At 49.7% G+C, this 27,468-nt stretch overlaps 1 protein-coding gene across 2 annotated transcripts; it reads right to left on the reverse strand.

Moving 5' to 3' along the window:
• Positions 1–67: 67 nt before the first annotated feature.
• Positions 68–26,750, reverse strand: Scamp5 (secretory carrier membrane protein 5). Of its 2 annotated transcripts, XM_059267971.1 has the most exons (7): positions 26,637–26,750; positions 11,843–11,894; positions 10,972–11,100; positions 6,422–6,578; positions 5,178–5,279; positions 4,683–4,800; positions 68–2,630 (listed from the first exon to the last, which is right to left on the reverse strand). In XM_059267971.1, exons 2-7 carry the CDS (start codon positions 11,847–11,849, stop codon positions 2,436–2,438), a joined length of 708 nt encoding a protein of 235 aa, XP_059123954.1. In that variant the 5' UTR covers positions 11,850–11,894; positions 26,637–26,750; the 3' UTR covers positions 68–2,435. The 2 variants fall into 2 exon arrangements, with proteins under 2 accessions (XP_059123954.1, XP_059123955.1); XM_059267972.1 differs by lacking the exon at positions 6,422–6,578.
• Between the last annotated feature and the right edge of the window lie 718 nt (positions 26,751–27,468).

Here is a 27,468-nt window from a genome sequence, read left to right on the forward strand (position 1 = left end):
TCACATCCCACATCAATGCTTCATAAAGATCCACATGAAGACAAGTAACACAGCAGAACAGACAGGGTCAAATGATCCCTTTTATTATGGTTCATCCAGTTACCACAGATAGACACATTGGCTCAGGCAGGTCAACTGCCAGCTAGGGAATAGTTTGTGTCTCTCAGAAACAAGGGGCAGTGGGCACCAGGAGAATGCAAAAGCAGGTCACTGGCTGGCAACAGACAGGAGGACCCCCAGGACCAACTGGGCCTTCCTCCCACCCCCAAACCAAACCGTCTGTGCCCAGCCCCATTTCTCAGCCTGGTTCCCTCCTCATGAAAGTGCATAGTTGCCTGGAGATGCAGCATTCCAGGGCCTGAGCAGCTGGGCCAGACACTGGTAACAGGCTTTCCCAAGGGCAGCGCCAGGCATGGCCAATAGGTCTGAGCCAGGAAAGAGGAAAGGCAGATAGGGCAGGAAATTGACTGGAGGTAACATCCAAGAGCTTGTGGATGCTAGGCTGGCAGCTAGATCACAGCCCTCCTGGAACTACCAGAGGACTAAGAGAAAGGGAGCGAGAAGTTGGGGGTCAGGAGGAGGGAGGAGGAGGAAGGCTTAGCCCTAGGGTCTCCTAGGATACCCAGAGCTATGACAACTGTTCTCCAGAGAGGACACAGTAAGGGAGAGAATTCACTAAGCCTAAGGGGTCATTAGGAAGGGAACTTTCCAGAGACTCTTGGCTTCTCTTACAAGAAGCTGGAAATCAAAGCTCAAGGTGGCCTGAAACCAGGTCTTAGGTCCCAAGGCCAACCAGCTGGGGATGGCTGAGTGTAGTCTGGTTCTCCAGTCTACCTAGCCCAGGGGAGTTTCTGTTGGAAGGAGGTGAGAAACAGGCAGCTGCTCCTTGGTAAGGCCTACCCACCTCAGGCCTCACACACAGTCAGATTCTCGACCAGGCAATGTCTACCCACTGCTTGGAAGAGACAGTCCCGGGGACTGAGATCAGTTATGAAAGGGAAGGGGGTTCTAACAGAACTAAGAAAAGGCCAGGAACCAAGTCCTGTAGTTCTCAAGAGAATGGAAGAGAAGGAGGGAGGGGCAAAACTCACTGAACTAAAAACTAAAGGCAGAGTCCTTCTTCCCTCTCTGCCAACCAGGAATCCTACTCAGGACATTGTGCTTGCAGCTTGAACTGGGCCTGGGAGCATCTCCACAGAATCTGTCTGGTAGCCAAGGGCAAGTGGGACTGGAGAGGTAAGCTACCCTCTCATCAGGCTTCTATTCGACTTCTCTTCTGAGCCCCTCCTTCAGGCCTGGCCCTGTGGGCTCTATCCTTTCTGCCATACTCAAATAGAACAGCTACCCAGGAATCCAATGGTCACTCTGAGATACCTAGAAGCCCTTGTGGGCTGGCACCTCCCCCAGGGGCCAACAGTGAGTTCCATGCCCGCTCTTCTCTCAGTGCCTTTAAAGCTAACAAGTCACAACTCAGCTCAGCAGGAAATGCAGAGTAGCTAGAGGAGGATCGGGGAGAAGAGGGAAGTCGGAGAGGGAAGAGCAGCCTGCCTCTGCAGACCAGGCTTTCGGAGCCAAGGAAATAGGCCTGCATTTCCATGCCCTGGGTGCCAACTACCAAATGTGCTCTCCATCTCCAAGCTGTGTGCCCCTTTCACATCAGGGCTGGTTCAGCCCCCACGTCAGCTTCCTTGAACCGGGAAGCAGATCAGATTTGGGGATCTGTGCAGTCTTGGAAGCAGACATAATGGGGACACTCAGCCTTGGGAAGACAAAGAAAAGCTACATGGGGAGGAGAAAGATCCTGGGAGAGCAGCTAGGGAAGAGAGCACAGAGTCTAACAGAGAGGCAGAAACAAGGGGGGAAGGGGTTGAGGGGAGGACTCCAGGGAGCAAGGAAACATCCTCTCCGCCCCACCCTCCAGAACATATTATCACCATGAATGCTAAATACTGTTGCTTCCCAATGGGACCAAAGGGGGAAAGAGCTTCGGCTCCTAACTACACAGGGTGCCAGGCTCTCTGCTAGGCCTCCCCCTGCCCCATGAGGAGTCCCTGGGCCAGGGCCAGAGGGGGCAACCTGGTCGATGGGGTGGAAGGGAGCTGGTTTAGTTCTAAACACACATGTAGCACCACAACAAGAGATCTCCACTGCACATTATTTCACAAGGGGACATGGACTCAGCTACCAGTGCACAGGGCCAATCTTTGTGCAGCCCACAGCTCTTAGAGAGCCAAGAGCAGGACCCAAAAGGTGGGGGCAGGGATAGACATATACATATACATATACATATATATATATATAACTCTGATTCTTTGTACAAAGTTGGGAGGGAGAAAAGGGAAGGGGGAACCCTGCTTGGTCACCACACAGATGATGTGGCATGAGCCCCCTGTCCCACTGGCCCCCAGCCCCGCCTCCTGGTGGGCTTGGCTGGCTCACATCTCATTAGAGTATGTGTAGTTGGGGGTGGCAGAATATTGAGTCTGCGGTTGATTCATGGCACCCTGCGCGGCCCCCATGGCTGCGTTCTGGGCTGCCTGTTGCACATGTGGGTTTTTCCAGGCTCCAGTGGTCCATTCCTCCTGAGCTTTGCTGAAACTGCCCCCGCTGCCCCGGTAGAACTTATGAACCTGTAAGAACAAAAGCATAAGGAAGGGCTAGTCAGAGAGGAAAGCAAACAAGGTGTTGTTGCCCGCTTACAGTCCCCAAAGAGGCAGGAGAATCACGATTCAAGAGGCTGTCCAAAAAACAAAAACAAAAAAGCCAGGATAGTGGCACCTGCCTGTGACCCAAGCCCTTGGGAGATGGAGGTGGGAAGATCAGGGGTCCATGGTTATTCTTCAACACATCTTGAGTTTGAGGCCAGCCTAGATGTCATACATCCCTATCTCAAAAATTGATGAATCTTTTAATTAATTAATTAAAGTGGGGCATGGCGGTGTGCACCTTTAATCCCAGCACTCAGGAGGCAGAGGCAGGCGGATCTCTGAGTTCAAGGCCAACCTAGTCTACAGAGAGAGTTCCAGGACAGCCAGGACTACAAAGAACTCTGTCTCAAAAAGCCAATAATATATATATATATATATATATATATATATATATATATATATATTTTTTTTTTTTTTTTTTTTTAAATAGGGTAGGAAACAGATGGGAGCCTTCTGTGAAAAATAAGCCCTCTGAGTAAGTAAGTCAGAAGACTTCTGGGTCCTCCTTTTTTTAAAAAAGCATGCACACACTCGTTCATGTGACTTCAGGTGTCAGAGGACAAACTCCAGTGTCAGTTCTTACCTTCCACCTCATGTGAGAGGAGGTTTCTTCTTGTTTTGTGTGCCTCAGGCTAGACGGCCCACAGCGTCTCCTGTCTCCACTTCCCACCTTGCCTGGGAGTGCTGGGATTACTGGGAGTGCTGGGATTACCGATGCTCATAGTGCCCGGCTTTGCATGGGCTCCTAGTTTTCACACTCAGATCCTCACACGGGTACAGCAAGTGGTTTTTACCCACTGAGGGATCTCCTCAGAGCGCCACTTGTGTGTGTTTTCACACTCAGATCCTCATACGGGTTCACACTCAGATCCTCACACTGGTACAGCAAGTGGTTTTTACCCACTGAGGGATCTCCTCAGAGCGCCACTTGTGTGTGTTGTATGCAAACGCAGGAGAGTGCATTTGCATGTACCTGTGGAGGTCAGAGGTCAACTTCAGCTAGCTTCTTCCATTGCTCTCTACCTCATGTTTGGAGAATGCCCTGTGGTGGTATTGTGTTCCCCAAAATATTGTGTACCCTAATAAACTCATCTGGGGTCAGAGAACAGAACAGCCACTAGATACAGAGGCCAGAAAATGGTGGCACACACATCTTTAATCCTAGCATTCCTAAGGCAGAGATCCATCTGGATCTCTCTGAGTTCAAAGCCACACTGGAAACAGCCAGGCATGGTGACTCACGCCTTTAATCCCAGGAAGTGAGCCTTTAATCCCAGGGAGTGATGGTAGAAAGCAGAAAGGTATATAAGGCGTGAAAACCAGGAACTAGAGCTGGTTAAGCTTTTAGGCTTTGGAGCAGCACAGTTCAGCTGAGATCCATTAGGATGAAGACTCAGAGGCTTCCAGTCTGTGGAAACAGGATCTGCTGAGGAACTGGTTAGGTGAGGTGGCTGTGGCTTGTTCTGCTTCTCTGATCTTCCAGCGTTCACCCCAGTACCTGGCTCAGGTTTGATTTCATTAGGACCTCGCTCTGGATCTGAAGCTTGGCTGGCTGGCCTTTAGACCTGGCGTCCACCTGTGTCTGCTCTGCTCCCAGCTCGAGGGTTGCAGCCATTTGCCACCATGTCAGGCTGTGGACTCTGGGAACCGAAACTCAGGTCCTCGTGCTTATGCAACAAGTACTTGACCCACCAGCTCCCCAACCTCCTGAATCCTCTCCTTTTTTTTGTTTTGTTTGTTTGTTTGTTTTTTGTTTTAGAGACAGGGTTTCTCTCTGTAACATCTCTGGCTGTCCTGGAACTCGCGTTGTAAACCAGACTGACCTCAAACTCACTGAGATCCGCCTGCCTTTGCCTCTGCCGCCACCACCACCACCACCCAGCACCTGAATCCTCTTGTAACTTGGAGGAAAGGTGGTTTCAGATCACAGTCCCCTCCCAAAGCCACCCCCTCACCCTTGAGGCTTACACATACCATGCTAAGGGCGATGAAGGAAAAGACAGCCACAACTGTAAACATGACCGTGGGAATGAGCATCACCACCGCCGAGCCAATGTTTGTCCCGAAGAAGGAGATGGTGGCAATCCAGCCACTGTAGGAAGAAGCCAGCTGTGGGACTATGGATGTAGGAAAAGGGGCCCCAGGAACCATCCCAGGGATCATCTCATTGCCACAGGGAGGAACTATACCATTAGCCACAGAGGGACCCTATGACTGATGCTCCAGAGCCTATGCGCCCAGAGCTCCTGAGCTAGAAGGCTTTCACACAAAGTCTGACTTTCCTTGGCCACCCAAGACACCCCTCCCCAGTTCTCTGTCCCCTATAATCCTATGGTGAACACTACTCCACTACCCCCAAGCCTCATTCTACTCATAACAAGCCACTTGGTGCCCTTAAAAGCAAATCATCTTAGTACACAGGTAAGCAAAAACCCAAAATGCTACTCCTACTAGCCCTTTGCCTCTTACCAGACACCCCAGCCTGGAATTCCCACAGCCTGGATGATGCTGATGACCAACTGTGCCATGAAGGTGAAGAAGAAGGCCATGAAGCTGAAGGAGCTGTCTGTCCTGTGGCAGAGAGGATGGTTTGTCACCTGGGCAGAAGCGCTGGGCTTCCCTGCACTCAGGAACTCAAGGCTCCTCGGGGCATAAGTGACAAGACATTTAAAGGCTTTAAATCAGAGTCTAAATGGGATGGGCTTCATCCACCGATCTCTAAAGGTTTCCATGAGTTACACCTGTGTACAAGAAAGGGATGTCCTCGCCGGGTGGTGGTGGCACACGCCTTCAATCCCAGCACTCGGGAGGCAGAGCCAGGCGGATCTCTGTGAGTTCGAGGCCAGCCTGGTCTACAGAGTGAGATCCAGGAAAGGCGCAAAGCTACACAGAGAAACCCTGTCTCGAAAAACCAAAAAAAAAAAAAAAAAAGAAGAAGAAGAAGAAGAAAGGGATGTCCTCATGAAAGGACCACCCATGACACATGGATCAATGATCCTATTGGCAATAGACAGATGATTCCATTGTGGGAAAAATAAATAGCTCCGTTATCAAGGGACTGGAACAGGGATGGATGGCTCTACAGAAACAGAAAGTCTCAGTGGCACCAGTATAGATACCTTATTGGCACCCCAACAGTAGCTAATTGGCACATAATGGTTAGTCCCATTGACAAAGAGATTTAAGGCCCCATTGGCACTGAAATGCATAGTCTGCTGGCATCGAGACAGCCTTGTCGCTATGTGCAGCCCTAATGGCACCAAAATTGAAAATCCCAGTTGGCACTAGGTGGACATTCACTGGCACCAAGACAGCTAGCCCCATCAATACATAGGTAGGTATTCCCTTTGGCACAGAACTGGATGGCATCATTGGCACATGAAGAGTGTCAGTGGCTCTTGGATGGCTGGTTCCAGTGACACATGAATAGGGATCTTCTAGGTACCAAATCAGTCATTCCCCACTGGTACAAGGATGGACAGCCCCACCAAGACCCCATAGGCAAAATTTGACAAGCAGGAGAGACTGAAAGGGCAGGAAATAAGGAGGGTCCCGCTCCCAACCCTCTCAACCCAGCCTGGACCTCCCAGGAAGCCCAAGCTCCGCCTGACAGTCCCAGTCAAAGGTGAATAAGGAAAACAGCAGACAGAGTTTGGGGGACAGCGGGCAGAGGGAAGTAGGGGGAGCAGCTGGGGTCAGCACCAACCACTTACTTGAAGGCCTTGTAAATGGGCCGAAACCAGCAGACGTAGGAGCAAGGTGTGAAGAGGATGAGCCAGAGGAAGGCGAGGCCAAAGTTGGTGGCTCCCCCGCCTCCGATCAGCCACGCGAGACAGCCCACCAGGTTCACGGCCAGCGTGACGCTGTTCACTGCAGACCCAGGAGCACATGCACACACAGAGATAGACACCAGATACACACACAGAGACACCAAAGTCCATACAGAGATGTGAGTATCCAAATGCGGAGGCACATACCCAGGGTTCCATATAGACGCACAACCAAATACATGGCAACAACACACACAAGTGAAAACACACACAGATGACCCACAGCCATACCAATAAACACACAAAGACACACACACACACACACAGATGACCCATAGCCATACCAATAAACACACAAAGACACACACACACACACACACACACACACACACACACACACACACACACACAGAGGGAGTACAGAATGTAAGAAAGAAAGCTGGGAGCTTGGGTCAACCCTTCCCCAAATCCACCCCCTAAGGATCTGAGAAATCCCAACAACCAAGAGTCTCTAGAACCCAGAGCTTCTGCCCAGAAAGCCCCCTGAAAGGATCTCAAAGCCTTGGGGTCCTGTCCTTGTAAGAAAGGCCTCTGGGGTGGGGGTGGAGGTAGCTCAGTGTTAGAATTGAGCTTAGTATGCAAGAAGCCGGGATCCACCCCCAAGACTACAACTCAGTCCTTGGTCCTCCCAGACCCACAGCAATCACCAACCCCAAGGCAAGAGATCCATTTTATATATTTTCTTACAAAGTAGGGACATGAAAGCAGGGAAGAAAAAGACATTCTGGAAGCATCTCTTCAAGCCACTGGGCCACCTGCCTGGCGTGTCAGTGAGGGTAGACAACAGTGGCTGGACTCTCAGTCCTTATCTAATCCATTCCTCAGACTACCATTGTTCTTCCTCCAAGATGTCTTCCTTACCTATCTCACTTTCCTGTGACCTGCAGATCTGGACTGCTGTGCAGTTCCCCAAATATAATTCCAGTCCATCATCCAGACTAGAAATTCCTCAGTGGTGAGATCCTGACTCCTCTTCCCCTTTCTCACCTCACCTAGAAGATCCTAGGACTCATGACATCAATGAGTCACAGCTGGCAGAGGTCTAAAGACTTTACAGATTCAAAAACAGACACCGGCATTAACATACACCTAGGTCTTCAGCCCCCAGACGACTCCCCTGAACCCTGGGCTGAGTCCCCAAAGACCTGCTGAGTTAACAAAGGAAGGTGGGCTCAGTCGTGGCCTCAAACAGTCCAGCTCCTATGCTCATCTTCTGAATCTCAAGGCTTAGATACATTGTTTCAGGACCAAAGCACCTGACAGGCACCTAGTAAGGACTTAAGGAAGTATTTATAGCCCTTAAATCCAGCTTCTGGGCCAGATCTTCTCATAAGGCGGAGTTCCAGGAGCCTAGGGCCAGGCAGAAGGCTCCCCTAAGCCCGACCTGGCCTGATAACTCTATCAACTGTGCAGCTACACCCACCTCAGCCCTCCCCCACATGACAAGCATGGACACTTCTTGTGTATTTCAGGTGTTTCCTCCATTCCTGTTCATTGCTTCAAAGTTTCCTACAGCTTTGTTGTTTTTACTGATTTTGTTTGTTCTCTAAAAAACATGTGGGGCGATCTGTGTGTGTGTGTGTGTGTGTGTGTGTGTCTGTCTGTCGGTCGTCTGTCTGTCTTTGCCATGGTGCACACGTGGAAGTCAGAGGACAATCTGTGTGTGTGTGTGTGTGTGTGTGTGTGTGTGTGTGTGTATCTCTCTCTCTCTCGATCGTCTGTCTGTCTTTGCCATGGTGCACACGTGGAAGTCAGAGGACAATGTGCAACCCTAACCCTGAGTTGGTTCTCTCCTTCCACTGTGTGGCTCTAGAGCTCAAACTCAGGTTGTCAAGACTTCATGGCGAGCCCCTTACCTCTGAGCTACCCTGTTGGCCTGCATTTGCTTTACACACAGAAAGGACACCACCCATTATCCACTGGCTAGCATCACTCTCCCCAGGCTCAGCCATCTCCAGTTCACTTGCTCTAGTGTTTCTATTGCCATTCTCCTCTCTGTCTTTGGGATGGACACCCCCCGACTCAGCCGTACTTCTCCAGCCATGAGGCATTCTCTGTCTTTACTCGTCTCCCTGTCCAGCTCAGAGTATAACTCTTTGTTATACTTTCCTCCTCCTTTTCTTTCTCACTGTATGACCCTGGTTGACCTAGAACTTACTATGCAGACCAGGCTGGCCTCAAACTCACAGAGATCCATGTGCCTCCGCCTTCTAAGTCTGGAATTAAAGGTGTGCACTGACCCAGAATGACCATACCACACCTTTGCCTGAGCTGAATGTCCCTAAGAAAAGAGGTTGCCATGGGGAAGCCTGGAAGGACTAGAAACTCACGGCAACCAACCTCAGATGACCCTGTGCATGCCCCAGAGATCTTAGTGGCTGGCTTTTCACATCCTCATCTGCTATGAACATGGACACCCACCTTCCCCAAAGCCCCTACCCTCCATCCTCCTCTATATATTTCTTTTAAATTTTAACCTTTATTTTTTATTATTTATGTGTAGGATGTTCTGCCTACATGTGTATCTGTGCTCCATATGCATACAGTGCCTGTGGAGGCCAGAAGAGGGCATCAGATCCCTGGAACTGGAGTTACAAACAGTGGTGAGCCTCCCATGTGGTTGCTGGGAATTGAACCCAGATCCTCTGGAAGAGTAAACAGTGCTCTTAACCACTGAGCCATCTCTCCAGCCCCCTCCTCCTTATTAATTGGAAAAAGCAGAAGCCATCAAGGGCAATCTTGTTTTCCTTCCAACATCTACAGGCTATCCATACCTGTCCAACCCCTCCTCTTACATTACAGGGCAGGAGATCCTTCTCTGCCCATAGGCCAAGGCAGGTCCTAAAACAGTCTAAGAGCCTGACCCTCTGCTACTACTGTCCCAGGAAGGGCCTGTTGTAAAGATGGTGATTTTTGTTTGTTTGTTTTTTACTCTGTGTGTGTTTGTGTGTGTGTGTGTGTTGTGATGTTTCTGAGTCGTGTGTGTGTGTGTGTGTGTGTGTGTGTGTGTGTGTGTGGTGTGTCTGTGTATGTGTGTGGTTCTTCTTTGAGTCTCGTGTGTGTGTGTGTGTGTGTGTGTGTGTGTGTGTGTGTGTGTGGTGTGATGTGTCTGAGTCTGTGTGTATATGTGGTGTGTGTATGTAGTTTGTCTTTGAGTCTCGTGTGTGTGTGTGTGTGTGTGTGTGTGTGTGTGTGTGTGTGTGGTGTGTGATGTGTCTGAGTCTGTGTGTATATGTGGTGTGTGTATGTAGTTTGTCTGTATCTGAGTCCGTGTGTATGTGTGTGTGTGTGTGTGTGTGTGTGTGTGTGGTGTGATGTGTCTGTGTAAGTGTATCTGTCTGTGTTGTGTGTGGTGTGTCTGTCTAGTTTGCCATAGTGCACAACAACAACCCAGCGCACACAGGACAACCTTCAGGGGCCATTTTCTTCCGTCTCCCTTGTTAAGGCAGGGTCTCTCTTGTTTCTGCATTTTGTACTCCAAACTCAGCTAGCCTTCCTAGCTTCCAGGAACTTGTCTCCTGTCTGTGCCTCCCATCGCGCCCTGTACTGGGCCTACAGGTATTTGCCACCACACCCAACGTTTTACATGGGTTCCAGGTATTTAACCCAGGTTATCAGGCTTATGGGGCAAGCACGCTAACTCCACATTCACAAACTGAGATACTTCACTCACCCAAAACAGCATTCTTTAATACCTTTCCGACACGACTGAGTACAGGCCAGAGCCAAGGCAGTGACACCTGTGACAGGTGCCCACTGCAGTCACACCACAGCCTGCCCTCCCCTCACATGCCTGAGCAGTGTCTTCTGACTGCCCTGAGCAAAGTCAAGTCCACACACCTCACGATGACACCATTCCACTAGGCTGCCACAGAGCACCAGAAACAGGCACCTCTAACTCCTCGGCCTTAAATCCTTAAAGCATCAGAACCCTCGGCCACACAGCTACCTGGAATGAGTGAGCCATACTCTTTCTACAACAGAGAACCTACTGTTTGGGAACTAGAGCAGAAAAACTAGATTCCCCGTCTCCTAACTCCCAGTGAAACGCTCTTCTCTTTGAGCAAGGCAACAAGAAACATGAGGCATTAAAGGAAGGACTCTTCTCCAAATCCAGAATCTTGGCAGTCACCACGGCTTCCCTGGAAAAACACTCCAGCGGGATGGGGTAGAGAAGCCAAAAGAAAAATAACACTGCAGAAAGAAACCCCCGCTCAGAGGCTCTGTGATCGGGGGAGAGCGAGCAGGGGAAGAAAGGAGGCCAAACGACAGAATCTGAGGCCCAGCTGTGGAACTGGCCAGCAGGAGTGAGCTTGCCTGGGAGCGGCAGGGGAAAGATTTCCCAGACCACGCAGATGCTACAGTTGGAAAGCAGGATGTGCAAGCACCCCTCCCCAGGGCCAGCACCTCTCCCTCATCCCCACAGCACTCACACATCCAGAGGTAGTAGAGGCGCTTGGTCAAGCTGAGATGCTGAGGAGGGATGTCTGCCTCGAAGTCTTGGTAGAAACATGGCTTCAGCGGGATGAATTTGGGCAACGGAGGGAAGTTGTTCACTTTCTCTGTGGGTGAGATACACTGCAGGGCATCACCTTGGATGTCTCTTCTGGCCCTTCCTTCTTGGTCCTATAGGTTCTATATGCCGCTCCCTCCCCCCGGCTGGGCTGCCTATAGATCCTATATACTCCTGACCCTGCTCCCTGGCTGCTTTACCATCCCCAACCAACTGTCTATTTCCTGAATCTGCCAAGATGGTCCCAATGAAATCAAAGATGCTAAAACAGCATCTCTCAAAAGAACACAAAAATTAATAAAAGCTGCCTTCAGGGTCAGGTGCTCTCCACACAGAGAGCAAGTTCCACAGCAAGGATGAGAGTCTGGAGATGTGGGTCCTAGCCTCTACTCCATCATTCAATTCACTGGCCCTCTCCAGACCTTGGTTGTTCCATGGAGTGGAATCTGAGCTACATGGTCCTTAAAGTTCCCTCCAGCTTTGACACTATGGACCTCTGGACCTTTAGAAACCAGAGGGAAAAGTCTGAGTACAATGGTAATACCAGGGACAGGGATAGGCCACCCATGCTGCCACTTTGTCAGCTGGAAGGTAAGACAGGGCCATCAAGATGCTCAACTCAGGTCCCCAGGCTCAAAATCTGACACAGGACTAGATGGTGCTATGAAGTTCTCAGATAGCCAAGCCACAATGGAGGCAAGAGTGCATACAGAAAGAGCAGACCTTCTGACAAGGGCCAGCTACTTTACACTTTTTTTCATGTCTACCCCATATGACCCACTTCTCCTTACCCGCCATGATGGACCAGCCAGCCCAGAAGCCTGCTCACACCTTGGTCCTGAACTAGAAGGAAAGAAAGACTAGATAAGAATGAGGATCAGAAGACCGTCTAACGCAGCTCCCCTCCACACTCCAGCTGTGCGTCACGCTCTCTGAGGCAGGACAGGCTCCCATTCCGACTGTGGCATGAGCCCAAATGGGGCAGCTCTTCACCTTGAGGAGCCACCACAGCATCATCCACATCATTCCAGCTGTTTCCACCACACTAGTTAGTTTTAAATGTCAACTTGTCACAATCTAGAATCACCTGAGAAGACAGTTCCAATTGAGAAGTTGCCTAGATCAAGTTGGTCTACAGGCATGTCTGTGGGGGGCTGTCTTGACTGTTAATTAATGTGGGAAGACCCAGAACATTGCTGGAGGCACCATTCCCTGGGCAGGTGATCCTGGACCATATAAGTGACGAAAACTCGCTGAACATAAGCTAGTAAGCAGCATCCATGTGCTTCCTTCTTTCTGCTCTTGACTGTGGATGGTAAACCAGCTGTTTAGGATCCTGCTTGACTGTGGATGGTAAAGTAGCTGTTTAAGATCCTGCTTGAGCTGGAGAGATGGCTCAGAGGTTAAGGCCACTGACTGCTCTTCCAGAGGTCATGAGTTCAATTCCCAGCAACCACATGGTGGCTTACAACTATCTATAATGAGATCTGGTGCCATCTTCTGGCCTGCAAGAACACATGCAGACAGAATATTGTATACATAATAAATAAACCTTTAAAAAAAAAAAGATCCTGCTTGAGTGTGGATGGTAAATAACTAGCTGTTTAAGACCCCGCTTGACTTCCCCTCAGTGACGGACTATAACCTGGAACTATAAGCATCACAAACTCTTCCCTCCCTTAAGTCACTTTTGGCCAGTGTGTTTTGTTTCACTGTTTTGTTTTGAGAAAGGGTCTCACTATGGAGCCCTGGCTGGCCTGGTACCCACCATGTAGAATAGGCTGGTCTCGAACTCATAGAGATCCACCTGCCTCTGCCTCCTGAATACTGAGATAAAAGGTGTGCGCCACCAACCCCAGCTGATCAGGGTGTTTTAATAACAGCAGCAGAAATGAAACTGGAACCACCTTTTGTCTCAAGGCCCAAAGTCTATCCTCAGAAAACCCCATCCAGGGCTAGTGCAGTAACTCAGCTGGGAAAAGCTGTACATGTCTGATGACTTCAGTCAGAGCCCTGGAACCCACAGTGGAAAAAGACAGCCGACTTGCAAATCGTGTCCTCTGACCACATGTAGCACACACAATAATAAATAAATAAATAAATAAACACAGAAAGAAAGGAAACTCACAGAAGGTAGGAAAGGACATCCCATTCCCTGATCCTCATAGGCTAAGCTGGCCTCCCTCCTGCCATATGTTCACTTATTAGGATTTCATTATCTGCCAGGTACCAAGGAAAGAGACTGAGCAAGACAGAAATGGCCTGTGCTACACATGAAGCACCCACAGCCCCTGCAGTCAATCATACAAGGGGAACAAGCCTGCCATGTTGGTATACACTTGCAGCCCCAGAACTCTGGAGGTTGGTGCAGGATAATCACAGGTTCAAGGCCAACCTGGCCACAACAGTGAGACTGGGATTCCTAGGGCTATTAAGAGGCCAGTTACCTGGGGCAGAAATAAGAGGAAAGAAGCAAACAGGAAGGCTCTCAGCCACTCAGAGCACTGGGCAAATGATGATGGCCTACCACCAGAAGCATGTGTGAGGAGAGATACGGGGCTCAGGAAGACAAGCTGTGTCGTGGGCACAGTGGGAAGACTGCAGGCAGGGCTTCGTGCCGGCATCTGGAGCACACAGGGTCAGAAATCCAGCAGAAGTCTCGCTGGCACACACATGAAGTCATCACTGATGAGATACTGCCAAGGAAGCCACTGTGCAATTCCCTGCTGGAACAGTACCCTTAGTGGACATTTATGTGACCAGGACCAGAAAAATGGTAAAGGGCAATGGCAATGTACCATTTTCAAAGCTTACCTGACATTGATCTACACTTTCGTTTTGTTTTGTTTTTGAGCAAAACTATTCTATGACGTTAAAAGTGAGGACACAGGGCTGGGCAAGACGGCTCAATGAGGCTGGGTGGTGGTGGCACACGCTTGTAATCCCAGGACTCAGGAGACAGAGGCAGGCGGATCTCTGAGCTCAAGGCCAGCCTGGTCTACACGGTGAGTTCCAGGACAGCCAGGGCTACACAGAGAACCCCTATCTAGAAATCTATCCCCCAACCAAAAAAAAAAAAAAAGGCTCAGCAGATAAAAGCAGCTGCCACCAAGCCCGATTACAGAGCAAATGTTAACAATGAATCCATCTGAGTAAAGAGAGATGGTGCCCTGAACTATCCTTTCAACTTTATAGTTAGGTTTGGAAGTTTCCAGATAAAAAGTTAGAGGGAAATATAAATATTGTCAATAATGGATTCAAAACACTGAGTGAAAAGGTGCACATGCTTTATGTCATCTCAGCACTCAAGACGCTGAGGCAGGAAGAGCACAAGGTGAGAGCTAGCTTGGGATACAGGGTTAGATGGGAAGAAACGAAGGGACCTCGGATAAAGCTCAGTGGTAGATCACATGATCAGAATGTACAAGGCTTGGGCAGGCAAGATGGCTCAGTGGGTAAAGCGCCTGAGACCAGGGCCCAATGACCTGAGTTCGGTCCCCAGGTCCCACACGGCAGAAGGAGAGAACTGACTCCCACAGCTCATTCTCTAACTTCCACAAGTACTCCATGAGGCTTGCATGCCTGTGTGCCTGCACACACACTAAATAAACGTAAAAATTGTAAAAGGTGGGTCGGAAGATGGCTCGGTGGTTAAGAGAACTGGTTTCTCTTGCAGAAAACCAACTTTGGTTCCCAGCACACACACATCACAGCTCAAAGCAGTTTGTAACTCCAGTTCCCAGGGATTCAATGTCCTCCTGACCTCCATCAGTACCAGGCAGGCACATGGTACACAGTACACATACATACATGCAGGCAAATCATCTAGACCCATAAACTAAAACTAAATCTTTCTTTAAAATAAATCAATAGAATGTGCAAGGCCCTGGGTCTAATCATCAGCTTTAAAAAAGTCCCTTTGTTCTTCTTTTTTTAGGTGTATTATTTTATGTGTCTCAGGGTTTTGCCTGAATGTATGTCTGTGCACCGTGTGTGTGTAGTGCCAGAAGAAGGTGTTGGATCCCTTGGGACTTGAGTTACAGATGGTTGTGAGCTGCCACGTAGATGCTGGGAATGAAACCCAGATCTCCTGGAAGAATAGCCAACACTGTCAGCCCAGAGTCATTGTAAAGTCCTTTTGAGAAAGCAGAAGGAATGGCAGAATTCTTCAAAATCACCATTCAGTGGCTTTCTGTGCAAACATGAGAGACTTGAATTTGAATCCCCAGTTCCTAAATAAAAAGCTGGATGTGATTACATGTACCTGTAACCCATTGCTGTTGGCATCAGAGACTATAGGATCACTGGGGCTTGCCAGCTTGCCTAGCCCAAAACAGCAACCTCCAGGTAAGAGATCTTGTCTCAAGGGAATAAGGTGATAGAGCAGGACACCTGACATTCTCCTCTGACCTCTTCATGAGCTCACATGGGCACACACACGGGTAAAGGACACATACCAATACACTACACGTACACACAACTCTCCACTCTGCAGCCCCTGCATACTAAGGGGCGGGCAGGGCTTCCTTGGCTACCAAAACCACTGTGTGAAGGCTGCTATGGAAAAGCAGCAGTGCCCAAAAAAAAAAAAAAAAAAAAAAAAAAAAAAGTAAAGCCGGGCAGTGGTGGCGCACGCCTTTAATCCCAGCACTCGGGAGGCAGAGCCAGGCAGATCTCTGTGAGTTCGAGGCCAGCCTGGACTACCAAGTGAGTCCCAGGAAAGGCGCAAAGCTACACAGAGAAACCCTGTCTCAAAAAACCAAAAAAAAAAAAAAAAAAAAAAAAACCCAAAAAAAGGAAAAGCAGCAGTGTGAGTGTCACATTCCAGACTGCTTATGACTCTTGAGAGAGAAAAGATATTCCTAAACGAAAGAATCTGGCAGACCAGAAGTTCAAACTTAGCATTCATGGTAACAGGATAAAAAGGCAATGTGTGCACAGAAGGACACTGCATGATATCGTTGCCAAAAAAATATTTAATCTGAAAGTATAGGCCAAGCATGGTTGAGCATGTCTGTAGTGCCAGCAATAAAGAGATGGAATCAGTAGGATCAGGAGTTCAAGGTCAACCTGAACAACCAAAGGACCTATCTCACAAGGCGGGGGAGGGGGGAGCTACTTATTAAAAAAGAAAAACAACTGTTCACAAAAGACAGCTCCCTTATGGGTCTACTTACACAAGATACCGAGTCAAATGCACAAAAATAGAAAAATAAAAAATAAAGAAGGTAATAATCGATGGAGGAGGAACCTAAAAGGTGAGATTCTGAGGGACTCTGGCGTAAGGAGGTGAGAGGAGCCGTGAACTCAGTAGGTGAAGAGGAGCAGCTGCAGGGAGATGTGGAGCACTGGAACACAGCAGGGTCAGCCTCGTACTCCTCGTGATACTGTACAGGGCAGGCTGGAAGGAGAGGGAAGAGGCAAGAGCAGAGCTCTCAGTTAATGGGCAATCACAACACAACCTAAGCTCTGTGACAGTAAACATGGAAAGTTGTGGGAAACGACACCTCCCGGTCCCTGCCGGTGCTGCCAACAAGGGCTCCACAGAGGAAGCAGCACCAGATCTGACCGTGCAAAGGTCAAGCGGGAGTCAGCTGGGCCAAAGGCGTGAAGGAAACAGGAGCCAGAAGAGCATTGCATCCCTGTTGAAGGGATGCGAAGACAGACTGGGCAGAAAGCTTGAAGTGGAAGGAGGAAAGGAAAAGCAAAAGGGTGGCCAGGGGCTGGAGAGATGGTGCAGCGGTGAAGAACACTTCCTGCTGTTGGAGAGGACCCAAGTTCCACTCCCAGGCAGCGCACAAACACCTGGAACTCCAGGAGATCCAACACCTTATTCTGGTCTCCTTGGGCACATGTACCCACATGCACACATCCATACATAGACACACATGTACACATAATTAGAATATTATTAAAAGGTGGGGAGAGGTGAAAAATAAATGGGCTTATCCCTTCCTTGAAGGCCATGGGCCAGGGACACAGTGAAGGATTTTATCCTATTAACAACAATAACAAAACTCCTCAGACTACTTTGGGTTTGTTTGTTCGGTTAGTTGGCTGGTTGGCTGATTTGACACACGGCCTCACACTGTACCCAAGGGTGGCCCAGAACTCACTATGTATCCTAGGCTAGCCTCAAACTCATGACAATCTTGCCTCAATCTCATGTGTGACGAGATAACAGACATTCACTAACAGGCCCAACTCAGACATTTGTTTTATAAAGCTAAAGTTTTTATCATAATAAGTAAAGCTCTGAGGGCTGAGGAGATGACTCAGTGGGTAAAGGCACCAGCCACACAAGCCTGAAGACCCAAGTTCAATCCCTGGGTCCCTGACAGCCAGATTTGATGGCTCACACTTGTGATCCCCTTAGGGTAAGATGGGAACTAGAGACAGGAGACTGTCTAGAAAGCTTGAAGCCCAGCTGGCCCAAAGTAGGCGGAGCAGAAAAAGCAGGAGACACCCTGTCTCAAAAACAAGGTGGATGCCAGGTGTAGTGAGGCAGAAGCAGGAGGATCTCTGTGAGTCTGAGGCCAGCCTAGTCTACATAGTGAGTTCTAGGACAGCCAAAGCTTTGCAGAGAGACCATGTCTCAAGAACAACAAAAGGAGGAAGATGAAAAGTGACTCCCTAAGGGTCCTCTTACCTCCACACAGGCACTGACATGCGTGCACCTGCTCCTGCTTACTTGCTCCCGCTCCTCTTCCCACACACACAAATTCTAGAAGTTGTCCTTTGACACTCATATATACAACACACACACACACACACACACACACACACACACACACACACACAGAGACAGATAGATAGATAGATAGGTAGGTAGGCAAGTTAAAAAAAAAAAAAAGCCAGGCAGTGGTGTCACATGCTTTTAACCTCAGCACTCAGGGAGGCAGAGGCAGGCAGATCTCTGTGAGTTCAAGCCCAACCTGGTCTACAGAGCGAGTTCCAGGATAGCCAAGTCTACACAAAAACCCTGTCTTGAAAAACCAACATAAATAAATAAATGTAAAAGAAACTGAGCTTAAAAAAACAAAACCCTCCAGGGCTGGGGAGGTGCTCAGTAGCTGAAGCACTTGCTGGGAAGCCTGAGAATCAGAGTTCAGCTCTCTAGCAGCCATGCAATCACCAGGCAGAAGTGGTAGCCTACCTGCTTTTCCAGCTCTCCCGCAGCAGAGAAGGGATCCCCAGAGCAGGGTGGTTCGTGAGACCAGCCAAATGAGGAAGCTCTGAGTTCAAGCAAAAGACCTCGATACATGGAGTGGAGAACGATCCAGGAGCACACCTGATGCCAACCTCTGCCTCCGCATGCATACACGTGTGTTCCCACACAGGGATACACACACACACACACACACACACACACACACACACACACACACACGCCGAAACATTAATAATGGTAACAACAATAATACTTGGAGCTGGGTACAGTGGTATAGGCCTGTAATCCCAGGATTTGGGAGGCTCAGGCAGGTGGAATACAGGAACACAGTCTCCTAGGATTTGGGAGGCTCAGGCAGGTGGAATACAGGAACACAGTCTCCTAGGATTTGGGAGGCTCAGGCAGGTGGAATACAGGAACACAGTCTCCCAGGATTTGGGAGGCTCGGGAGGTTCCAGGCCAGCCTGGAATACATATTAAGATACTGTCCTCTCGTCCCTTCCAAAACATAAAGATAAAAATCCTGAAGCTAGCCGGGCGGTGGTGGCGCACGCCTTTAATCCCAGCACTCGGGAGGCAGAGGCAGGAGGATCTCTGTGAGTTCGAGGCCAGCCTGGGCTACCAAGTGAGTTCCAGGAAAGGCGCAAAGCTACACAGAGAAACCCTGTCTCGAAAAACCAAAAAAAAAAAAAAAAAAAAATCCTGAAGCTAGAGGGATGGCTTTGTGGATAAAGTACTTGCCACACAGGCATAAGGAAAGTGGTTTGGGTCCCCAACACCCATGCAGAAGCAGGATGAGGGACGTGCATATAATTCCAGAATTCGAAGGCTGCGACAGGCTATCCCCAGTGCAAGCTGGCTAACTACCCTAGCCAAATTGGCAAGACCCTGACCTGAGTTTGATTCCCAGAATCCACACCAGGAGGCTTAGACCCCTGTGTAAATCCAGAAGTCCAGAAGTCTGGCACCTTTGGCCTCCAAAGGCATCTATGCTCACATTCATATATCCATACACACACACACACACACACACACACACACACACACACACACACACACACATAATTGAAAAGAATAAAATAAATCTTCCAAAAAAGAAAATTCTAAGAAGCTCATACCTGTAACCCCAGCACTCGGGAGGGAGGCTGAGGCAGGTGGCCCTGAGTTCAAGGCCACCCTGGACAACAGGAACTAAGAAGCAAGACACTGCCTCAAAAGGAAAGGAAGAGAGACAGAGAAAGAGACAAAGAGAACAAATAATGCAGAAGCCTGGCATGGTGGATATACCTTTAATTCCAGCAGTAGGGGGGCAGAAACAAGCAGATCTCTATGAGTTCAAGGACAGCTTGTCTACACAGTGAGTTCCATTCAGGTCAGATGGGATGACATAGAGGGTACCTGTCTCAAAAAACAAACAAACAACAACAAAGGAGTAACACAGAACCCGAGGATTTGGACCTGCTTCTTCAGTCATTGAACAACCAAGTGAGCAAAACACCCAAGATGCACCACTGTCCACACTGACCTCGCAGCTGGTTCAACCCATACATACATAACCTCCCCTGCCACACTGAGAGGATTCTCACTGAAGAGGAACAAAATGTTCCTAAGCCAGGAAAGGAAGCAAAACGGTCTTCCTGAAGAAACAAAACTTTACTGCATGGGAACAATTCAATGTAAAATACAAAGGCCAGGCGGCAGTGGAGTGTGCCTTTAATCCCAGCACTCAGGAGGCAGAGGCAGGTGGATCTCTGTGAGTTCGAGGCCAGCCTGGGCTACAGAGTGAGTTCCAGGACAGGTACCAAAACTACACAGAGAAACCCTGTCAAAAAAAAAACAAAAAAAAAAAACAAAAGCCGGGCGGTGGTGGCGCACGCCTTTAATCCCAGCACTCGGGAGGCAGAGCCAGGCAGATCTCTGTGAGTTCGAGGCCAGCCTGGGCTACCAAGTGAGTTCCAGGAAAAGGCGCAAAGCTACACAGAGAAACCCTGTCTTGAAAAAACAAAAAAACAAAAACAAAAACAAAAAAAACAAAGGTAAATAAATACAGATCCTAACTTTGCTTCAAAAAGAAGGAGAAGAAGGAAGAAAGGAAGGGAGGAAGAGAAGGAAGGAAGGAAGGAAGGAAGGAAGGAAAGAAGGAAGGAAGGAAGGAAGGAAAAAAGGAAAGGAAAGGAAAAAAGAGAAAGAAAGAAAAAAAGAAAGAGAGAAAAAAGAGGTTTGACACGCTCGGTGGATAAAGGCACTTGCCACCAAGCCTGACGACCTGAGCTTCCCGGGACTCACACGACAGAAGGAATAAACTGGTTCCTACAAGTTGTCCTCTGACCTCCGTAAGGATGCTGTAGCACATACGTGTACACACAATAAGTAAACAAATAAAAAAAAATTAATGATTTCAAAAAGATTTATTTAATGTGTTTGGGTGTTTTGCCTGCTTGTATGTCTGTGTACCGTGTGTACAGTGCCTGGGGAGGCCGAAGGAGAGTGTCAGATCCCCTGGAACTAGGGTTACAGATGATGGTAAGCCACCAGGTGGGTGCTGGGAGCTGATTTGCCTGCAGGTATGTAGGTATACCACATGCATGCCTGGTACCTTCCACAGTCAGAAGGCGGCACTGGAATCCCTGGAACTGGAGTTACGGATGGCTGTGAGCCACTGTGTGGGTGCTGGGAACTGAACCCAGGTCCCCTGGAAGAGCAGTCAGTGCTCTTAACTGCTAAGCCATCTCTCCAGCCCCAAGGAAAAAATATTTTTAAAGAAGGAAAGAAAAACTTTCCTATTAATGAGTACAGATCTATCTTAATCTTTTTAATGACTGGCCAACTAGGTCAACAATGGCCATGGCCATGGGGCAGTCAAGTGTGACATGGGCTGACCCAATAGTCAGAAGGTCACAGCTTCAAGGAAGTGGCGGAGTAAAAGCCACGCTGCCAAGAAACTAGGAAAACACGAGTGAGAAGAAGAAATAAGTCTGGCAGCTGAAGGGCTGACTTGGTGGTTAAGAGTACATCATGTGGCTCACAACCTGTAGCTCCAGCTCCAGGGGATCTGCCACCTTTGACCTCCCCAGGTACCTGCACTCAAGAGCCCACGCCCACATGCAGATACACACACCTACACATAATCAAAAGTAACATCTTAAAAAAAAAAAAAAAATCCAGGCTTGATGGTGCATGCCTACCACAGCAGCACTTGGGAGACCAGGAGGCCAGCCTGGGCTACAGAGCAAGATCCCACATCAAAACCAAACAAGACAAGGGCTGGGGCTGCGGCTCTTTGTCTGCAGGCACAAGGTCCAGAGTCCAATCTCCAGCACCCTACAAAATGGGTGTGGTGGAACACACCTGCAATTCCAGCACTTGGCAGGCAGAGGCAAGAGGATCAGTTCTAGATCATTATCAGAGACACAATGAGTTATGGGCCATCCTGGGCTACACGAGACCATCCTTATAAATCCCAATCACCTGCAAAAAAAGAGGCTAAGTTCAGCTTGGGCTACAGCGTGAGACCCTGTTTCAATAAATGAACAAAACTACAGCAGATACGACACTGGGCTAGAAAGCTTCTTTTCCAGGCCGGGAAACTTAACTACATTCACAAACTAGGAGGAAGATATCAAAGAAATCAGGAGAGAGGCTCAAGATGGAGAGGAAGGAAAGAACTGATGGGCAGTGGTACTTCGGGAGACACAAAGGGTCAGTGTCCCCAGTACAGAGTAGGGCTTTCCACAGGGACGTGCCTTACTAGAATTCAAGAGATGCATGTGGGCGGTGGTGGCGCATGCCTTTAGTCCCAGCACCGGGGAGGCAGAGGCAGGTGGATCTCTGTGAGTTCAAGGCCAGCCTGGTCTACAGAGTGAGTTCCAGGACAGCTAGGGCTACACAAAGAAACCCTGTCTTGGAAAAAGAGAGAGAGACAGAGAGACAAAGAGACAGAGAGGCATGAAAAATGCCCAGCGTGGTAGCATGTTTATAATCCCAGCACTTGAAAGCTGAAGAAGGAAGATCAACATGTGTAGGACAGCAGCCTAGCCTGGGCTACATGACGAAACCCTGTCTCAAAAGAAAAAAAAAAAAAGGAGAAAAAGAAAAAACAAAAGAAAGGGCTGGAGAGATGATGCAGATGTTAAAAGCACTGGCTGCTCTTCCAGAGGACCAGGCTCAATTCCCAGGTTCAATCCCCAGCACCCACATGGCAGCTCACAACCGTCTCTAACTCCAGTTTAGGGGATGCAAGGCCCTCTTCTGGCCTCCGAAGGCACCAGGCATGTATGTGGCACACAGATACATCTGCAGACAAAACACTCACATACATAAAATAAAAATACAACTTGAAAGCTCTTATTTTAAAAAAGGACAAGTGGGCAGGGAGAGGGGCAGGAACAGAGGTATGGCTGTGCCTCCCTTAGCACGTCCTGATCACCCTCTCTCTACCTGAAAAAAGGACTTTGGGTAAACAGTCCAGGTTGGAATATTCCTCCCATGGAACAGACTGCAGAGCAGACGAGAACAAGGGAAGAGTTTCGAGGCTTTTTAGATGACACAGGGAGATGACTGAGACAGGACACTCTGCTGGAGGCAGAGTCAGACTGCCCTGGTCTGATGGTCTGCACAAGTTTTCCTCATCCTGAGTGCAGAATCCAGAACTGGGGTCTGCTTCTGGGTAGGGCACATAGGCAAAATGGCCCAGTGATTGAGGGCATGGAGCCGGAGGATGCAGAGGGACACTGCTCAGGCAATAGAGAAATCAGAGATGTTGGAAGACAGTAGGTCCTGTCTCTAGCCCTGAAGCCCACAGCAGGTAAGTCCCTGAGGTCGGGGAAGAATTCAAAACTGCATAAGTGACCATATGCCAATGATAACAAGATGGGGGTGGGGGTGAGGGGACAGTGCACTAGAGGTGGCACTGCCTTCCCCAAACAGAATGGGATATGGAATGAGAGCCTGCTTCCACAACAACGTCCTCCAGAAAAAAAAAAAAACGAGTAAGGCAAGCAGGAAGGGAAGGTAAAAACTAAATTACAGGAACCTCAAGGGGGGGAGGATGCTCCTCTAATTCTGGCTCCAGCCCAACCCTTATCACAGACCCCAGGTTGTTTCTCCAAGGTGAGCTCACGGTGACAGAGAGGTCAAAAAGTCACACAGGAATGATCCAGGGCGGAAGTCTGGTTTGTTGCTGAGGGTAAAAGCAGGGGTAACTTAGGGCTCAGAAAGGTTACAGGAGGCTGAAATCACAGAAATGGAAGTCTGCAGGGTTCTTTCTCCTTAGGACAAGGCTACCTTTTCTTTGGGGAAGGGGGTGATGTAAGAGATGAAAGAAAAGGCTGGCTTTTGTAACCAAAATTCTTACTTGGAGAAGTAGCAATTTGTTCCTCAAGTGAGAGTCTTTTGTAACTGGGAGCATGTTACATGGCTCCTGAAAAATACAGGCTTAATAAAACATCTTATTGTCAAATAAGATACCAAATATAATTTGAAAATGTTTTAGTTTGCTTTGACACGGGCTCTTACTAGGTATCCCTGACTGGCCTGAAACTCACTATTTAAGCCAAACTGGCCTTGAAATTCCAGCAATCCTACTTCAGCCTCCCAGCTGCTGGGATTCCAGGTACACACCACTCCCCCTGACTCAATATAACCTAGACGGTAATTTATTCAAATCCTTAGTGCGACTGGTCCTGCAATAGTAAAAATAAGGTGCATGGTGGATATAAAGAAGTCAAGCCTGGCTTCAGGTCTAGCCGGGGCCTGAGGCTACTTACTTCTAAGTGCTCTCAGCTTGCCAGGAAGAGCCCCTCATCTACTGGCACAAAAATGCTCATTTGCCCACAGCCTATTGGCTAAGATGGAAGTTTCCACTTCCTGTTCTACCCCGACCCCCTTATCCTTATCTGTAGTCTATCTAATCCCATCTGTAGTCCTGAAGCCCTGAAACTGTGAATCACCCCCAGAGAACAGCACTCTCCCGGCCCTGTTACCATGCCGCCGATGATGCTGTAGTAGCCGCCTACAGATCCTGCACCTGGCATTCGAAGTTTTAGGCCAATCAGCTACAAATACCCCCTCCCTGATACCCTGTTTCTCTACCATAGGCTGACCAGTTTCTATACACCCAACTTTATGCAGAATATCACGTCTAGCCACCTCAGGGACCCCAAACCAGCGGCCCAGCCCTATCACCTTCTCGAACACTTCTCACACCTCTTCTGTGAAGCCTTCCTAGACAGTCCTGCTCTGCAGCCCACTGCGTAAGTTCTAAAGCAGTCACTGGGTGCTTAGCTTACTCAGCCAGTCTCTTCCTCCATCCCTCACAGATGAAGGCTGTTCTGTTTTTGATACAGAGCCTTGCTCAGGAGCCCAGGCTGACCTTGAATTCCCAGCAATCTTCCTGCCTCAGCCCCCTAACTGTGGGATTACAGGTATGTGCCACTCTACTGCGTTCCACCCAGTCTGGAGGTTGAAGCCAGATGGTGATGTGCTCCACTCCTTAGTGTGGAGTCAGTGGGAACAGGTCCTGCAGTAGAGAAGATCAGGTCCACGGTGGAGAGGGGGTTTCAGATCGGGCCAGAAAGACCCACACAGAGCACAGTCAATCCATATTTAGTACTTAAGACTTGGATAGCCTCCCAAGGTAGGGGAGTGAGAAGATCAATGCCTTCTCCTAAACAGGCTAAGACCAGCACTTCTGTTAACCCAGCCGCATCACACTTCCTTCAGGAAACTCAGACTCCAGACTGACAGCCAGGCAGGAAGTGTAGCATGGAGAGGAAATCTGGTGGGGAGGAGGCCAGAGAGGCAGAGAGAAGAAGAGGGAAAAGGAAGAATTCAGAGGGTTCCTCTAAAAAAGAACAAAACACCTCCTCAAGCTTAGTCCAATTATTTTGTTCCTAGAGTAAGTGGGGGCAGAAAGATACATAGAGGAGGGAATCAAATTGTTCGGCAGGGACCATCCAGACAGGGGGCAAAGGAGACAGCCACACTGCGGCTGGAGAGGTGGCTCAGCAGTTAAAATCACTGGCTGCTCTTCCAGAGGACCCAAGTTCAATTCCCAGCATCCATAAGGCAGCTCACATCACAACTGTCTGTAATTCTAGTCCCAGGGGATCCAATGCTGGCTTCTGGCTTCTGAGGACACTGTACACACACAGTGCACATACATGCAGACAAAACACCCATACATATGAAATAAATACAACTTTTAAAAAACTTAAAAGAGAAAGAGAAAGCCACAAAGCCCAGGACTCCTAATATTGAGTTTCCCTCCACTAACACTCCATTTTCTGTGGCCCATTCATGACATGGTCTTCCTCCAGCAATACAGAGTTGGCTCCCTGTCTTTCCAAGTTCCCACAGAACCTAAACTAGCAACCCCAAGCCAAATCTCTCTGTCCCCTGCGCCTCTGCCAGAATCACTTCCCTCTTTCGCAGTCCTGATGGTGAAGGCATCATGGGTAAAGCACGGGTTGCAAATTTCTCTAGACCACCCCTCCCCCAGACACACCACAGACAGGCTGGGTGGAGCGGCTGTGCTTCGTTCCCACCTCTGGACTTTGCTCATACCACCCCCCTGAGATGCCCGGTCTTGCCTCTGCCTCTTTCCAAATCTCCTACTGACAGCTCCTGCCTCTCCTCCCTGTCTCCTGCCCAGGCCTTCGCTGATCTCCTCAAGCTGGGACATCGCAGGTTTAAGAGGCCTCTGACAGCCAATTTTTACTCTTACTTGACTCCCCGGGCCTCCAGATCAGGCGAACCCCAAGGCAAGGACAGAGGTTGGTTCCTACACTTCTCCCCTCCTTCCTCGTGACCGACTGGTGACAACGTTGGATGCGCTACATCCAGCATCCCTATCCCACGACCCAAACCCCAGGTGGTATCCGGGCCCTAGCCAGTGCACCCATCCCCCCTCCTCCGAAAATCAGGCTGCTCAGACCCGCGGTACAAAGATCGGCCGCCCAGGGGTGAGTACAACTTGGGTCCACCTGCAGGCGCCTTTAGTGATACCACGGTCACCCGATTCCAGTCGCCCCCATCCCCGGCCACATGCGCCATCCCCAAAGGAGGCCGGTTTCCAGGGAATGCCAGGTGGAACCGGGGGGTTGTAGGGTGGAAGGCCCAGGCTCAGGCTCCAGCATCCAAGGGTCTGACGTCACCCAAATCCCGGGCTCCCTATGCGGGGACAGAGGATGAGGAAACAGGGCTTGGGGAGGAGGGTTTAGGGGTGCCCAGGGAGCTCTTCACCGCCCCGAACAGGGAAGGTCACCTCGACTCCCCACTTCTCCAGCACCTCGGCCTGCCCCCTCGAATGCAAAGGGACGCTTGGAAGGCAGGAAACTGGAGCCGCTGACGCCTCTCCAGCCCAGCTCGCAGCTTCCCTGCAGAGCCCTCCTCGCGTCTCCGGGCCCAGGACTTACCAGCCCCGACCGCTCAGCTGCAGAAAGGCAGGCGCCTTGCACCGCGCTGAGCTGCGCTGCACCTGGTGAGGAGGCGCGGAGCCGGCCGCCAGCGGCTCCCGGATTGGGGGCGGGGAGTGCGCGCGCGCGTCCGAGGCGGGCCCTGCGCGCTCCCGCGCCGCTGGGCCTGCTGCAACCACTCTCGCGAGACTCCCACTCGGCTCCTAGGGCCATTCCACTGGCGCTCGCGAGAAGGAAGGCGCAGTCGTCGTCGCCGTCCCCCGCCCCCCCAACACACCCCGCCCCCCTCACCTTGCAGGAGCTGTCCAAGGTGCTAGATCCGCGGCCATGCCTCGTTCAGGTTGTAGGTGAGCACCTTGGAGAACAAGAGCATAGCGAGACCCAGAGATGGGAGCCTGGTACCAGCAACCGATGCCTCACCTTCCAAATCTGTAAAGTGGGGAGAATAACCCCATACCAATCTCAGGGGCCTCTGGGATGTACTAGGAAGGAGTAAGAAACAGCTTGATGAAGGGCTGGAGAGATGGCTCGGTAGTTAAGGGTACTTGTGCTCTTGGAAAAGATTAGGGTTCCATTCCCGGCACCTATAGGACGGCTCCATAACCCCAGTTCCAGGGAATCAAACAGGCATGCACGTGGTGCACACACATGGATGCAGGCAAAACATAAAATAAACGAATTTTTTTAAAAAAAAGAACTAGATAGTTTGATGAAATAAGAAATAGAGATAGAGCCGGACATGGTGGTACACGCCTTTAATCCCAGCACCTGAGAGCCAGAGACAGGCCAATCGCTGTGAGTCTGAGGGCAGCCTAATCTACACGGTGAGTTC

The sequence above is a fragment of the Peromyscus eremicus genome, chromosome 7 (assembly GCF_949786415.1).
Source record: "Peromyscus eremicus chromosome 7, PerEre_H2_v1, whole genome shotgun sequence".
NCBI classification, from domain to species: Eukaryota; Metazoa; Chordata; class Mammalia; order Rodentia; family Cricetidae; genus Peromyscus; species Peromyscus eremicus.

Coding starts and splice junctions, on each gene's coding strand:
- Scamp5 (XM_059267971.1), bottom strand. Junction 5,280..6,421: donor CCCATTTACAAGGCCTTCAA/GTAAGTGGTTGG, acceptor TCTCTGCCACAG/GACAGACAGCTCCTTCAGCT. Junction 4,801..5,177: donor ATTCCAGGCTGGGGTGTCTG/GTAAGAGGCAAA, acceptor TTCTTCCTACAG/TGGCTGGATTGCCACCATCT.